This window comes from Marmota marmota, unplaced genomic scaffold (assembly GCF_001458135.2).
Source record: "Marmota marmota marmota unplaced genomic scaffold, marMar, whole genome shotgun sequence".
Classification (NCBI taxonomy): Eukaryota; Metazoa; Chordata; class Mammalia; order Rodentia; family Sciuridae; genus Marmota; species Marmota marmota.
Genome location: NW_026000174.1, coordinates 62,577,650 through 62,594,508, shown reverse-complemented (window position 1 = coordinate 62,594,508; position 16,859 = coordinate 62,577,650). Strand labels below are relative to the sequence as shown.

At 37.9% G+C, this 16,859-nt stretch overlaps 1 protein-coding gene across 1 annotated transcript; it reads right to left on the bottom strand.

The window, feature by feature from the left end:
• Positions 1–1,101: 1,101 nt before the first annotated feature.
• On the bottom strand, positions 1,102–10,121 carry Ms4a2 (membrane spanning 4-domains A2). Its single transcript, XM_015477295.2, has 7 exons — positions 9,958–10,121; positions 8,597–8,720; positions 7,960–8,094; positions 6,162–6,218; positions 4,446–4,601; positions 4,008–4,106; positions 1,102–3,078 (listed from the first exon to the last, which is right to left on the bottom strand). The coding sequence occupies exons 1-7, from the start codon at positions 10,017–10,019 to the stop codon at positions 2,980–2,982; spliced, it is 732 nt and encodes a 243-aa protein (XP_015332781.1). The 5' UTR covers positions 10,020–10,121; the 3' UTR covers positions 1,102–2,979.
• Between the last annotated feature and the right edge of the window lie 6,738 nt (positions 10,122–16,859).

Here is a 16,859-nt window from a genome sequence, read left to right as displayed (position 1 = left end):
GGGATATTTAGGTAATTTTAGAAGTAAATCTGAGCGATAAAGCCACAGACGTGCTTCTCAGAATGAAGAACCCGAGTGGCAGCAAAAAGAAATAAAATTGTCTTCTTTAAAAAAAAAAAAAAAAAAGAGNNNNAAAAAAAAAAAAAAAAAAGAGTGTGAAGTTTTAAAAAAAGAAGTAAAATCCCCATTAACCAAAAAAAAAAAAAAAAGACACTGAATGTTGATTGTAGTGTATTGATAACTAGAGAAAGGAAAATAACTATGAGCTTTCTTATCTTTAATTAACACAAACAGAAATCGGGGGCGCATGTGCAGGAATGGATATTAAGGGTGGGGAAGATGTGGGTGGATTCGGCTGAATCTATTGATATGGGCCTCTAAGCAGAGATTCTGCTTTAGAGGTTGTAGCTCAAGAAGAAAGGTGCCAAGTTGTTTTGATGAAAAGGTGGTTCACCACGAGGAAGTTGGAAACACCTGAACTCACTGGGGTTAACATAGAGGAAGGGATTCAATGACTTAGGGAATCCAGGACTTACTCCAGTGCCCCACCCCCAACTCTCAGGCCTTTGGCCTCAGACAAAATTATACCATCAGGCTTCTTGGTTCTGGGGCTTTCAGACTGGGACTGAGCCACACATTGGCATCTCAGAGCCTCCCTATTGCTGACAGCCTCTTGGAGTCATGGAACTTCTCAGACCCCATAATTATGTGAGCCAGTTCCCCTAATTAATCCTCTCAGATGTCTATCATCCATCTATCTATCTATCTATCTATCTATCATCCCCTATTGATTGTCTCTCTGTAGAAACAGGTTCACAAATATACAACACTTTCCCAGGTTCACATAGCACAGCAAATATAATTGTCAGGATTAACTAATAAAATGTGACTTACATTCCAACTTTCCTTTCAGCCCTATCCCACTCTTTATAAACCAGAGGTGGCTGTTTTCTATCTCTGAAGTTGTTTACAGATCATCTTATCTAAGAAAGGGTTGATAAAGAGTACTCCAGACACTATTCTTTGCCCTTGGCTTCATTCAACTGATTCTTGATTCTTCATCGGTCTCTCAACTTCACAGGCAAGTACAAAGACAAGAAATCAAGTTAGGTAGTTTCAATTTATTGCACAATTACTAGCAGTTGAGGCTACATAAGGAGATCAGAGGTACGCTAATAATTCATTATACTATGCTTCAATGAGAGGGACAGTGGTTATGGAGCAAAGAATAAAGGCTAGAAGAAGAGATGCATATTAGGGAATCTTTACAGAGAAGTTGTTGAAATTTAGAATGATCACTGGGGCCATGGAAAGGTGAGGAGCATGCCAGCCGTGTGCCCCTGGTGGGTGTGTGGCAAAAGAGAGGGGCCTGAGCCCTACATTGACTTCTCAATGACTCACAGGGCTCCTCCACTTAGGCTTAAGACAGGACTGACTCTTTCCTTCTTTTAGAAATAAAAACAGCAACAAAACCATGTGCCTAACTTAATTTTTCTTTACTCTCTTCTACTCAGTCCCCCACTTATTGCCCAATAACCCCCCCACACACCTCACGGCCTCTCTCTCCAAATACCTTTACAAATGTTTCACTCCTCTACTCTTCACACCCCTAGATGGAATGCCTCTGTGTCTTTTGCATTCATTTATTTTGCTATTTTCTCTTTCCCATCTCTTCGCATACCTGGAGTCTATATGTCACTGTGAACTTCTCCCAAGCTTGCATGTTCCCCCTCTAAGTGTGAGTTATTTTCTCTTTGCTTCACTTTTATCTACATTGGGATACCTGATATCCTCTGTTTCTCGGGCACTTTTTTTTTTTAACTAATTCTTACGTCTTCTAGATTTTAACATTATTTTTTTCCCTCGTATTATAAGCATATAAAGTTTAACTTGGCTTTCCTTCATCTCAAAATAACTCTCAAGAGCATTAACCTAATAACGAACTCCCTTGTAATTAAACTAAACCTCTATCACCAAATTGTGTTGGACGCCATCAGGCCTTTCCACTGCACTTCCCTCAAGATGCAAGTCTAAAACTGAGCTTCCCCTCGGCTATCTGTGAGCCTCTTTCAAACCTCATATTTCTGAACTCCTAATATTTTTTTCCAAAATGACTAGGTGTTCTCCTTTCATCTTAGACTCAAACACTTAATGTATTAGTCAAACCCTTGCTTGCTTAACTTTATTCTTTAACTTGTTAGTCAGATCTACTAGTTTATTTAGGTAGATCTTTTGCTACGTGTTTTAGATATGATCACTTCTCTCCATGACCACTCATTTCAATTCACACCTTCGTTATTCTTCCTTCATCACAAATGCCTTACGAAATGTTCTTTCCACTTACAGGTTTCCTGTTTTTACCTGTCCATCTCACCAGATGCCGGTAGCTGAATAAACTCCCCACTACCTCTTCACCAAACACTGTTGAACTACACTGTATCAGTGAATGAACTGGTGATTCAGGCAATATACTGTTATAAAACTAGTGTTTTTGCAAAAATGTGTTGTCATTGAGGGAGAGTAGTACATTTGGATATAGAAAACTGCATATCATGTAAGTCATATATGTATATGTATGTGCATACAGGTGGACAGGTGCATATCATACATAACTATAGCTATAAGGAACTCTAAAAATAACTAAGAACTAAATATCACCAAACTGTCCAAATTTAGCTCAACTCTCAGTCCAGCCTCCTCTTTTTCCATCTTTGCAGAGTTATACAGTAAAAGTCCAGGGATTTTATGTTGGCTTCCCAGAGTAATCGCTTGGAGATCAAGACACAAAATAAGAAAAGTATCTACAAATGGGGGTGATGGTATTTAGTTGATCAGAAATAATAAAAACAAAATATTGTCATTTGAAGGACAAATCTAACATAAAATGTTAGAAAGACTATGCTGAGAATAGAAATTTTGCCTTTTAAAGGTTTTGGCTTTCTGGACGTTGTAAATCAAAACGTTCTGGGCATATGACTCTTAGGAACTCGTGGGAGAAGATGTTTCTATTTTTTCTTCCAACTCACTGTAAATTGGTGAATAAATGTTTAATTCTTCATAGAGTCGATCATCTGGAATCTGAAAAGGGAAGAATCATTGCAAATCAATCACTAAGAACTGTCCATTTCTAGAAGCCCTATTCTAGAGGCTCACCTCCATTCCTCCTGTCCTCCCAAATCTCCCTTCCCCTCCTCCTCCTTCTCCTCCTCCTTCTTCTTTTCTCCCCTCCTCTTCTCTCCTCCTCCTCCTCCTCCTCTCCTTCCTCCTCCTCCTCTTCTCCTTCTCCTTCTTCTTCTCTCTCCATTCTAACTATTCCCTCCCTTTCCAGAAAACCACACCACATTGGCTGCCCAACTGGACCCAAAAGAAATCACGTGAGTCAACAACAAGTCTGTGAGATTATTGCCATGTCTAAGCTCTGGTACACCTGCCGTCCTATCTGTCTTTGGGGTAAAGTGTTTTTAAAAGGTGGCCAGACTTGAATGCATCAGGAAGGTGGACACACAGAATGCTTCATCTGGCAGATTTGATTGCGCATTAGTATGGCTGATTCCCACCAAAGGTGGAACTCACGGAGGGGTGAGTCAAGCAGTAGTGCAGGTGAAATCATGAATTAGGACATAAAACGTAAGGCTCTGGAGCAGTGAAAGGGGGAAAGTCAAGAAAAAAGAAAAAAAAGCAGGGACAACTCTAAGGATTTTCTTCTAGAACAAAAATTAAGACATGCTGTCTGCACATCCATCTGCCATGCTTAACACATTTGAGGTAGCTAAAATTTCTAAAATTATAAAGATCCTATTTCCCAAGCCCTATTTCATAAGATATTTGCTAGTTCTGAGTGTAAAATGAGATTTAAAACATAATGTTTGAAAACAAAAATCAGTGAAATTTTGAAAAACAATCTGGAAACCCCACTCCCCCCCCAAAAAACCTCAGCACCTATTTTTAAGGGATAAATCAAATTACTTAGCCTGTTGTTCAGGATTTCATGTTAAGCTTCTACGTACCTTATTTCTTTTGAATTCTTCTCCAATCCCATAGATTGTGAGTGACACCGCACTGCACAACCCCAGGATGGTGAGAAACAGCATCATTGCCACAATTTCCTGTTGAACAACAGCCCAAAAGATGGCCATGTGACAGGTGTCCCAAGAGTTCATTCCCTCATAGCAGCCCCTCTCTTTCACCTCCCTGGACATAATAATCATCTCTTGCAAAGTGACACATACGTGGGAAAACCAGGAGGCAGACAGTTTCGACCTTGAGGAATCTGACCAGGGATGGGGATAGGGGCAGGCAGCCTCTTCTTGGAGTGCATGTGCCTGAAGAACATTCCCTCCTGAGACAGAGGTTCCCCCAAAAGGACTGTGTTCACGGGAAAGGAGAAGAGGTTTCCTGCTAGGATGGGCACCCTGAATCTCAGACTTTTCCCAAGAAATACTTACAGTGGTAAAAGAAGCCACGAAGCAGCCGTCATCCTCATGAAGGTTCTCACACTGGCTGATATAAACCCAGTTGTTGCCCAGGTTGAGGATCAGGATGACGATGCCTGCTCCTCCAGCTATGCTGCTGACCGTATTTGCTCCCAGTCTTCCTCGCACCTGGTGACCAAGAGGCCATTCAATCCTGGGCCTGCACCTGCCAGCACATTCAATGCACTGACCTGCATTTCAGAGCTGGTTGTGTCCAGTAAACTCTGCTTGGTTCAAGTTCTCAGTTAAAGGGGGAAATCTTAAAAAATGTCATCATTGCTTAATAAGCAGCTATTACTTTCTTGCTGGCACGGTTTTCAACAGGAGCAGCACAAGGGGTAGGGATGGAGCTCAGTGGTGGAGCATAAGGCCCAGCTGGGTTCAATCCTCAGCACAACAAATAAACAAACACGAAGGCATGACGGCACATGGCCTATCCTCAAATAGTCCTCTTAATTAGAAGCTAATTATCTATTTGAGCATATGACTATGCTTAAATATTTATAATATATAGTATGTGGGACTTAAAAAAACACAACTAATGTCAAGGCAGTTAGACTTCCCTGTATGTTTCCAATCATTATATCCAATGTTTGTTACAAAAAGCTTTCCAACACAAAATAGACTGGGGGAAAAAAATCACATAGCCACACTCACTATAAGACTGCAGCTGAATAAGCACCAAAAAAAAAAAAATAACCCAATCAATAAATGGGCCAAGGACCTGAAAAGACACTTCTCAGAAAATGATATGCAATCAATCAATAAATATATGAAAAAATGTTCATCATCACTAGCAATTAGAGAAATGCAAATCAAAACTACTCTAAGATTTCATCTCACTCCAGTCAGAATGTCAGCTATTATGCATACAAACAACAACAAGTGTTGGCAAGGATGTGGGGGAAAAGGCACACTCATACATTGCTGGTGGGCTGCAAATTTGTACAGTCAATATGGAAAGCAGTATGGAGATTTCTTGAAAAACTGGGAATGGAACCACCATTTGAGCCAGCTATCCCTCTCCTTGGTCTATAGTCAAAGGATTTTAAAACAACATACTACAGGGACACAGCCACATCAATGTTTATAGCAGCACAATTCACAATAGCTAAACTGTAGAACCAATCTAGATGCCCTTCAGTAGATGAATGGATAAACAAAATGTGGCATATATACACAATGGAATATTACTCAACAATAAAAGAGAATAAAATCATGGTATTTGCAGGTAAATGGATGGAGTTGGAGAAGATAATGCTAAGTGAAGTTAACCAATCCCAAAAAAACAAATGCCGAATGTTTTCTCTGATATAAGAAGGCTGATTCATAGTGGGGTAGAGAAGAGGAGCATGGGAGGAATAGACAGACTATAGATAGGGTGGGGCTGGGGTGGGGAAGGGAGGGGCAGGGGGTTAACAAGGATGGTGGAATGTGATGTACATCATTATCCAAAGTACATGTATGAGACACGAATTGGTGTGAACATAATTTATATACAATCAGAGATATGAAAAATGTGCTGTATATGTGTAACAAGAATTGTAATGCATTCTGTTGTCATTTATTTTTTAAAAATCAATTAAAAATATTTTAAAGACTGCAGCTGAAGATGTATATCCCTCAAGATCCTACAATTCCATTTTTCTTACCTCCCCAGGGATTAATAAAGACAGGGTTGCAACTCACCAGATGAATTCCATTTTTCTTTTCAGATATAATTGATAAGAGTCCAGAGATAGCAAACTGTCCAAAAGGAAAAGGCAAATAAAAACATGAGTCTCTGCTCTCTACACTGTCCCTTTCCTCCCATCTCTAAAGTAAAGTTTTGAGTACTCTATAAAGCTACCTCTTCATGTTTCACTTGAGACCAATATTTCTTTATTCTTATTTCCTATAAAGTGCTTCTCAGAATTAAACATGTATATGAATCCTGTGTGTCTTGGCATAATATAGGTTCCTATTTGTTAGGTCCCTGGTGCAGCATGAGACTCTTCATTTTTACCTGGCTTCCAGGTAAGGTTGACTTTGACAGTTCATGGGTCATTCTTAGAGCAGCAGCAATCTGATGCATGAGAGCTGTTATAAACACGATCCTCATTTTATTGCAATTTGTGTGTGTGTGTGCATTCTCTGTGTTGCACGACAGCTCCCATGCATCTATGGCACCTCTGGCTCCAGAGTCTGGTGTGCATCCACCAGGCTCATAATGACTATGAAATGTGCATGAGGAAAGGCTTGGCAAAAACATAAATGGAGAGCACAAATTCAAGACAGTCTCTAGAAGATCTCAGATTGTTTATGGGTTGGCCCACACTTAATGAGCTAAATGTTTGCAATGCAAAGACATTGGAGAGAAATTTCAAATAATATATGGGAGAGGTTCAAGGTGATTCTTGAACAAGGATCTGAGTACTGTGGATTTAGCAGAGTGTCAAGCCAATGTGATATTTTTTAGGGTTAACATATATCCTTGTGAACATACCAACACATTCTGGTGTTGATGCAAAAAACAACATAAATAATTGCACAATAGTTATGTGAAGTGAAGGAAGATAGAAAAGAGAACATACTGTATGATTTCAGTTACATAAAACGCTAGAAGATGCCAATTTAGTTACAGGTATAGAAAGAAGATCAGTGAGTCCTTGAGGGCGGGTGGAGAGAGAATAAAGGCAGGCAGGGAGGGGTTCTAGAGAAGCCCAAGGAAACTTTTGGATATGATAGATGTGCTCATTATATTCATGTGCTGACATTTTTTTTTTATGTGCTGACATTTTAATGTGTATCTATGAGTCAAACATCAAATTCTAAATATCAATCTATTGTTCATCAATTATACCTCAATCAAGTTATATATCCTTGTGATCTCATTCAACCATCAATTTTATGGACAATCTATTGATTAAAAGAAATGCAATGAGAAAGTGCTCAAAAGGATTCCTAGGGCGTAGTAGAAGTTCATCAGATACCTGCTAATCTTCTTTACTCTTCTGAAATCTCCCCCCACCCACCACCACCTTCATAAAGATAACTTTTTAAATTATTTTTTAAATGGAAAGATAAAATTATAGGTAGTCATTGTAAGATCTTATTGATGAATAGTGTTAGGGGTATTTTCCAGGAATTGAATTTTGGAAGTTTGGGTTCAATTTCTATTAACTAAAAGTCCCTGGACAAGTCATTTAACTTTTATTAGGTTCTGATCTGATAAAAGTATGTTAAAGGTTTAGAACACAGTTAAATATAATAAGATTCCTTTATTGTCATAGTTAGTGAGCACTATATGAAAAAGTGCTTTGAAAACTGCAAATACATGTATCTATAGTGCACATATATGTGAATAATTATATTATCTTAATATAATAGATAAGTAAGTAGTTATAAAGAAAATAAAATCTGTTCAATTGTTATTTAATAATTGTTATTTAAATTAATTGTCATTTTAAAATTGTTATTTCAATAACAATTATAAATATATACTCACAAGTACTGCTCCCCAAAATGGGTAACCTGCTTTAATTGATGAAAATATTTCTTCATCAAAGTCTGACATTTCAAGTACAGAGCAGACAATTATTCCACAACAAAGGCATATGGCACCAATCAGAATCTGTGTTACCTAGATAAAAATGAAGTTTTATGAAGTTGGAAGATATTTTTCCAGAATTGGATTCATGTTCTTGTAATTTGATCAAATATGGGAAATTGTTTTGGTATCTTAGATGGTCCTGAGAGGGAGTCCAAATGTGAGATTCTTCAGTCATCCCCTGGCCACTGTAAGAGCTGAACTGATAGAAGAACAGCCTACAGTGTGAATGGCCAAAGCATGTTTCATATCTTTATTTATGGTGGACATCAGCAATTATTCTTTCCAAGTAAAGACAGCGGTTATAATAGTGAATCCTTCATGCCTATCAGTCATTCTTGTCCCCCTAATTTAAAGTCTTCATGAGGGAATGCTTCTGTCCTCCAAGAGGGCCCAACTAGCTTCAACTCTTCATCTATCAGGATTTCTTAGAAGACCTCTCACTCCTCATGAACCCAAGTGAGAAATCATTCCATGGAACCAAATTCTCTTTCCTAGAGCCAAACCTTACTCATGCTGAGACTTCTCCACTCACCCCCAGGAATTGCAGCTCTCTCTTCAAAAATGTCAGCCATGTCTTTGGTGGGGGGGGTGCAGTCGGTGTCCCCAGCTGGGGAAGATCACCAGGAGACACTTCCAAGACCTCAATTTCAGGCGCACTGTAAAATTTAACAGAAATTCGGTCGTCAGGAAATTCTCTAACTCCCTGTACAAAGTCTTTCACTGACAGAAAGCAGAGTTTCATTTATGTACTTTTCAAAACAACCCTGCAATTGAAAATTTTTAAAATTTTGTCATTAGTATTTAATTTTAAATATTTTTGTTTAATTTTTTTATTTATATATGACAGCAGAATGCATTACAATTCTTATTACATATATAGAGCATAATTTTTCATATCTCTGTTTATATACATAGTATATTCACACCAATCTTCATTGTAATGATTAAAACATGAAGGCTCAGATGATCCAAGTACCTCATCAAGAAAACTTAAACATTATCTGCATGATCAGATGAAATAATATAGGACAAAAATCATGCCAAGTATTTTCATTCTTAATCCAGGTTTACTGTTAAACTCTTTCCCATTTATCTATGTTTATAAGTAAAACTGAAAACAATCAAACACATGTGTTTACTTTGCATTCCATAGTTCTTGTACCATAGAAATGCACCTGAATGTTTTTTGTTTGTTTGCTTTGTTATTATTTTGTTCATGACATACAAAAAACTTCCTGTGCACTGAGGAGAGTAAAGATAGTGGCTTTGACTGGCAAAACATCTGTAATTCCAGCAGCTCTGGAGGCTGAGGCAGGAGGATCCCCAAGTTCAAAGCCAGCCTCAGCAAAAGTGAGGCACTAAGCAACTCAGTGAGACCCTGTCTCTAAATAAAATACAAAGTAGTGCTAGGAATGTGGTTCCATGGTTAAGTACCCCTGAGTTCAATCCCTGGTACCAAAAAAAAAATGGCTTTGAATGCTTTATTGGAACTCTATTCCTATTTTCCTCTTCAGAGCAGGACATCACAGTTGAAGGTTCACAAAGGCCAACCACGGAGGAGGTCATTTTGTAAATCTGCTGTCCCCAGCACATGTCAGGCACAGAGGCAAGAGACCTACATAAGTAGTCAAACTCTCCTGTCCTATACCCAAACCATGAGGCTCTTGTGTTAGAAAACCAACCCGTCACTCCCAGTTCACAAGCTGAGCGAGAACCCACCCATCAGAATAGAAGCCCTGGAAAAGTAAAGCAAACAGTGTCCCTAAACCCAGTGTGTCAATCAAACCAGGTGAATCCATGCATGAGCCCACGAAAAAGCTTCTATCTGACCAGCATAGTGACCTTCTCTAACCCAATGAGGGATACTAGAAAGGAATAATAACCTTTGCTTACCTGGAAGGCTCCTGTGGGTTTGGAAGAGCCAGATCTGCTCTGCTCGTATTTTCTGGGTCCATTTTTTCATGAACTAAGCTTTCCAGGAAACAATCAAACACATATGTGTGTTGTCACATGGAGGCATGGTGGACTTCCTCTGACTTGTGGCCTTGAGAGGCAGTTAAAACAGCTCAACTCCAAACACCGATGATTATCTCCAACCCCAGCCATTTGTCAAACAGATAAGTTTCCCAGCTGATCATGACCCACGGGGTAGGTCTTCTTAGAATGGAAATAAACTTGAGAATTCTGGTGAGGAAGAAATATACAAAGTGAGGAAATTTGACACTTCTGGATCAGAATTCTGCCAGGATTTATAGAACCTAAAAAGGAAATATTTTAGTGGGAATTGAGAAGGTGCAAGAGAATTGTAGAACAGAAAGAGGCGTGGCTTTTTTGGGGGGAGTTTTCTCCAGTTGTGTCTCTGTCAGAAGTCCTCTAGTTACACCTTCGAAAAGGTCATCTTCCCTGTTTAGTGCACACTTGGTTTCATGTGCAGGTTCAAGGCCAAAGCAGTGTGTGTGTCTGAATCTTCAGATCTGTCTCTCTAACTTCACTATCTGTTCTGTCTCTTTCTTCTTGTCTTTTTGGACAGTGTTTATATAATTGTCCACAGCAAGTAGTCTTGGAAACCACCTGCTGGACAGGTAGAGTTCTAAGTCCTGTGAACCATGCTTAGTCGAATGTGACAGCTAAGAAGTTGTAACACTGAAGACTCCACGACCTCCTAAACCATTAGACTATGCTGTTCAGAGCTTTGCAATGGTGAGACTGTGCCAATGGAAACTTGAACTTGATTTAAAAGTCCCATGAGCCAGTCTAAATAGTGTGGGACTAAGCCACATGCCTACATTAGGAGGGTAGAGCCAAACCAACACACTCATTCTATACTATACCTAGCCACACCAGAGAAAAGCAGCAAGGGAAATTCATAAAAGGTATGTATTTCTTATATTTCAGGTTAATTATAGGCATAGCCTTGAGTGGCTTTTAATAAACTGCAAGAGACTACCCATTACATCCCGATCACCTGTGCTGTTCTGCTGGGGTGTGGCAAAACTTCTCAAGGGAACGAAGATATTTGCATGAACAGACTCTAAAGGACATATTGGCACCTCTTTCCTAACAACGTATTACTGACCCAGGGTCCATCTTTCCACCATGTCTGCAGGAATGGTGGACCTAACAAATATGCTACTTGAATTAAGAAATAAACCTTATTCACTTATACATTTATCACTTATACATGGACAGTGCTCCATGCCAGGCACTGATGTTATCACTGAGCAGCACATAGGCAGGCCGTGGCTCCAGCCCCATCTAACCCACAATCTAGCAGAGGAGAACAAAGATAAATGATGTAATATAACCCAATAGGTCAGAGGTTAGGGACTGTTGGAACAGGGAGGAGGGTATAAGAGCTCTGTCTGACGGGGAGATGGAGATCCGGGGAAGGAATTCCCAGGGAATTCCTCGAGCCCAGACTTAAACTGAAAGACTCAGGAGTTTCATTTGCTTGCCTCAGTGAAATCACCCACATCTGTTGGGGAAAGTCCTGAAATCGGTTATTTATGGTGTCTCCTATTTATGCGCTACAAATAATCGGGAATCAGATTTGAGGGATGGAAACAAATTGAGAATTGTCTTTGTGTTGGGACACGATGCTACTCTGAGAATTTTCAACAGAACCTTGCAAAATGTGAATCAGAAGCTGATAGGTAACTTAGGACTTCCCAGTTGTTTCATATCCCAATTTTAGCAGCACCTTCATCTTGTCCCTGGGATGCCCATCGCCTTCTGTGCCCACACATTGGATCCCCACAGTTATGGTCTTTCACCTTTCCGGGCAGTGAATATTGAAACACAGGACAAAAATGACTTTTCTTTTTCTTTGGGTTGGGGCAAAATTATCAAGATGAGTTTTAACCATACCTCTGCCTGAACGGAAGAGATAATCGAGCTAACCTTCCTCCCGCCATCTCTCTCTCCTCCTCTGGCATAAGCTTTGCACACGCCTTCTCCCCAGTCTCCATCTCTGGCTCACTCATTTGACGACCACTGTCTTCTTTGCTCAGTTACTTATGCCCTAGATTTATTTCCCCAAACTCAAATGAAATTTGCTTTCAGATCTCACATGAACATTTTTTTCTCAAATCAAATGCTCAATTTACTTACACTAAATGTGCATTGCTTTGCATGTTATAATTTGTAAGTAATACTAGCTCTTAGAGAGTATTTTCAGATGCTCCCAAAGGAACCAATTTCTGTCCCTCTTACTCTCTCTTCTTTGTCCTTCCCTCCATCTTTTCCTTCTTGTCTCTCAGTCTAATTTCTACATAGCAAGGCCAAGTCTGGTTTAATCAATACAGTTCAGAGACTAAGGGAGCCAGAGACCAACACCAACCTCCAATGTCCCATGGATAACAACATGGTTACAAAAATAAAAAAGATGAGAAAATGTTGTTTCACAAAATGATAAATTATTATTAAAGACATAGTGCCATGTGCAAACTTGAAGTAAAACCTTTTGTCTCTTCATTATAGGGTAAGATTCACATAGACCAGCTCCTTGAAGCTTTGTGTAATTGGAGTTTATTAACTGTTGTAGCCTGTGTGACCAATTAACACAGTGATTGTCCAATTCATGTGAATTCTTATTGAGTCATACCCATCCCATCTTCCAAAATGATGCTTTTCAGAAAGAAATAACAAGCATCTAATATATTTGTTATCTTGTGAATAAGAACACCTGCTCGATGGGGAGAGGATTATAAAACAGAATTGCAGGCAAGGTGTAGACCTTAGCTGTCCTAGTACCATCATGAATGATAACCGTGTTAGCTTTCTTAATCCGTTCTTTCTCCCTCCCCCCATCATCCTAATACAGTTAGATCTGAAGGTCTGGTCAAATCCATATATTTTCAAGATAATTCCAAAACTTTTAAACAACTTATTAGCTTGTTTTTAAAAGCACATCATTTAATCTTAGATTATTGTTTCTATTAATCCCCAGAGGAAAGAAATACATGATGTTAAAATAACAAATAGCATGTATTAATTTTATAGGATGGTCAGTAGCTGTTGACAAACTAAAGACCTGCGTATTTTTTTTCAGTTTCTTTATTAAAAACTTCTTTCTTCTATCCTTATGAAAGTTTTACTATACAGCAAACATCCAAAATATTTCTTTTTAAATTTTTTTTCACATATTTCCTAATCATCTATCTCTTCTTTCTTCTGGGAGAACTTTCCATTATTTACCTTCTAAAGTCTTCTTGATTTTTCTTTTTTAATGTTTGTTATAATTTTCAAAAGTTTGTTCTCTGTTCCTATTTTCTTAACTACAGGCCTGATTTCCAGGTTCTAATAATATGACTTCTTCTTCTACCTTTCAATGAAGCCTCCGTTGTTGAAGACCGGACAAGAGCTTCCCACTCTTCAGCCTTACCTGCTCCAGTGGCACAATGTGTCTCATTCCCTTTAGAACTTCCGAGGCGGGAATTTGCACTTGACTTTCCTTCTCTCCACTCATTAATTTAGACATCTTTCATTTAATTTCACTTTTAAACATCCACTTGCACCAAAGATAAAGATTTAGTTTCTTTTTTTAAATTTATTTATTCTCATTTGTTATACATGACAGCAGAACACTTTTCAATTCATAGTACACATACAGAGCACGGTTTTGCATATCTCTTTTTGTACACAAAGTAGTGTCACATCATTCGTGTCTTCATACATGCACTTGGGATAATGATGGGCATCTTATTCCACCATCTTTCCTACTCCTATGCCCTCTCCCTTCCCCTCCCTCCCCTTTGCCCTATCTGAAGTTCCTCCATTCCTCCCATGCCACCCCCATTCCCCATTATGGATCAGCATCCACATATCAGAGAAAACATTTGACCTTTGGTTTTGGGGGATTGGCTTACTTCACTTTGCATTATATTCTCCAACTCCATCCATTTACCTGCAAATACCATGATTTTATTCTCTTTTATTGCTGAGTAATATTCCACTGTGTATATATATCACATTTTCTTTATCCATTCATCTATTGAAGGGCATCTAGGTTGGTTCCACAATTTAGCTATTGTGAAATGTGTTTCTATAAACATTGATGTGACTGTGTCCCTGTAGTATGCTGTTTTTAAGTCCTTTGGGCATAAACCAAGGAGTGGGATAGCTGGGTCAAATATTGTAGTTCCATTTCAAGTTTTCCAAGGAATCTCCATATTGCTTTCCATACTGGCTGCACCATTTTGCAGTCCCACCAGCAATGTATGAGTGTGCCTTTTTGTCCACATCCTCACCAACACTTATAGTTGTTTGTATTCTTAATAGCTGACTGGAGTGATAGAAATCTTAGAGTAGTTTTGATTTGCATTTCTCTAATTACTAGAGATGTTGAATATTTTTTCTTATATTTGTTGATTGATTATATATCATAATCTGAGAAATGTCTGTTTGGCTCCTTGGCCCTTTTGATTGGGTTATTTATTTATTGGTGTTAAGTTTTTTGAGTTCTTTATATATCTTAGAGATTAGTGCTCTATCTGATGTGTGTGTGGTAAAAAAAAATTTGCTCCCATTCTGTAGGCTCTCTCTTCACCTCACTGATTGTTTATTTTGCTGATAAGAAGTTTTTCTGTTTCTTGTCCAGTTTGATTTGTTGATGCAATTTCAGGAAAGAGAAAAAAATCATCCTTATTCTGTCATCTAATATGGAGAAGCTTTAGTGAAGTATTAATAAAAGAAACTTAGAGCAGTAAAAAAATGAGTACATATATTTTTCAAAGAAGTTTCAAAGAAAAGAAAAATCGCTTAAAAAAGGAAAGAAACAACTGTATGTTCACTAAATGAATTCACTCAAAAAATGAGAGAAAAGAGGAAAAGGTAGTGGAAATCGTACATATACATGCATATGTACATTCATATATATATATGTACATACATATATATATATATGACTTTTTTTCTAATTGAAGGACAATAATCTATATTTAAGTATCTCTCAAGCACCTACAAATATAAGAGAATAAATTTATATATGGTGTCATGTCGCCATAAAAATTTTTAAATTTAAGTAATAAAGATCCTTAAAACTTTCACAGAGTAGAAAATATGTCATATCATAAGGAAATAAATGGACATGACTCAGATGGACATGACTTTTCCACAGCCTGAGTTAGAAAAAAATAATTCTAAATTATACGTTTCAATATAGAGTTAAATTATCAATCTCAATTAAATTAACCAAAACTTAAATTATCAATCAGGTGTTGATTTAGAATAAATAATACTGAAAATTTTTAAGCCAAATTTTACCCCTCCTATTGTTAGGTATGTTTTGGAAACACTGGAAAGCAAGCTGGCAGAGGAATGCATGGAGTCCACACAATGTCCACTGTTGGGCTCCTTTACAATCTAAGTGCTGCCTGGACTTGCTGCTCACACTTTCTGTTAGTGTCCCCCAGTCTACCTCTTTGTCTGACATCCACACCACTTGACTAAAACTGATCACGTCCAGATCAACAGACCTCTCATCAAATCCAGTGAACAACACTCAGACCTTGCCTAGCTCAACCTCTCAAGATCATCTCTCCTTTTAACTCCATTTTCATTAGGTTCCCCAAAAACATTCTACCCAATGTTCTTTCTACCTTATGAACTGATCTTCTCCAGCTCCTGAGCTGGTTCCTCCATCTTCTGCTGACCTTGGTATTTTATCTTCCCCTGCCCTCTGGCTAAAAGATGATTCTTGGCTTCTATGTCTTTCCTAACTACACTCACTCACAAGGGATCCCATTCATTCCCTTAGTTTTATACACTGTCTCCACACTGATGATATATCAGCTTTTGCATTCAATTCAACCTATCAGTTGTGTGTCGGACTTTTTGGACCATCAATTGCAAACTCATCATATCCACCTGGGCACTTAATACACATCACAAACAGAACCAATTCAAAACAGAACTCTTCTTGATTCCAACTCTGGGTATGTCCACCTACCAAAACTCCATAATTCCACCTCACCTACTTTAGTCTTCCCCATTGAAGACAGCTTTAATTTCTGTTAGCCCTAAAACATATAAAGTCCACTTAGCAAAAGATCGATTACACACTGGAGAAAAGAAGTACTTAGCAAAACATGCGAAAGTCACATCTTTTGTACATAATATAAAAAGATTTCCAAAAAATTAATAGGAAAGAGACAAAATATGATAGAAAGTAGCAGGCACACGAGATAATAATATATAGAAGAAGGAAACTAAATGCCCAGCAAATGTGTTGTCTCACTATTTTTCAGGGAGTATATGTTAATATAAAATTATACATCAATTTACTCTCAGCTAGGCATAAATCTATAAGATAAAATAATTATCCAGTACTAATGAAAAGGAGGACAATGAGTTGTACATATTGCTAGTTACATGATTTGTTTTAGCATTTTTTAAAAACATTTTAAAAATAATCCTTTATTAATTAAAAAAAATTATCCTTTGGCTTAAAAGTCTTATTTCAGAGATCTTGTCTCAAAAATAAAAAGAGCATTAATTGTGAGATTTGAAAGCAGATATTAATTCAGCATTATATAGTCTAAAGCAACCTGAATGAAAGAAAAAATAAGCAATATAATTATATATAACTACTACTACAAATAAAGAAGCATGATAATATAGATTGGATAATTTTAAAAAAATAGTATGATATTTGATTACAAATATTTTTTAGATAATTCAATTCTTCTTGCATCAGTATCAAACTTACACAGGATATTACTCTATTTGGTTGGGCTTCATTTGAAGTGTTTGACATGATGAACGAAATAACTTCAATGAAAAATGGGACAAAACGA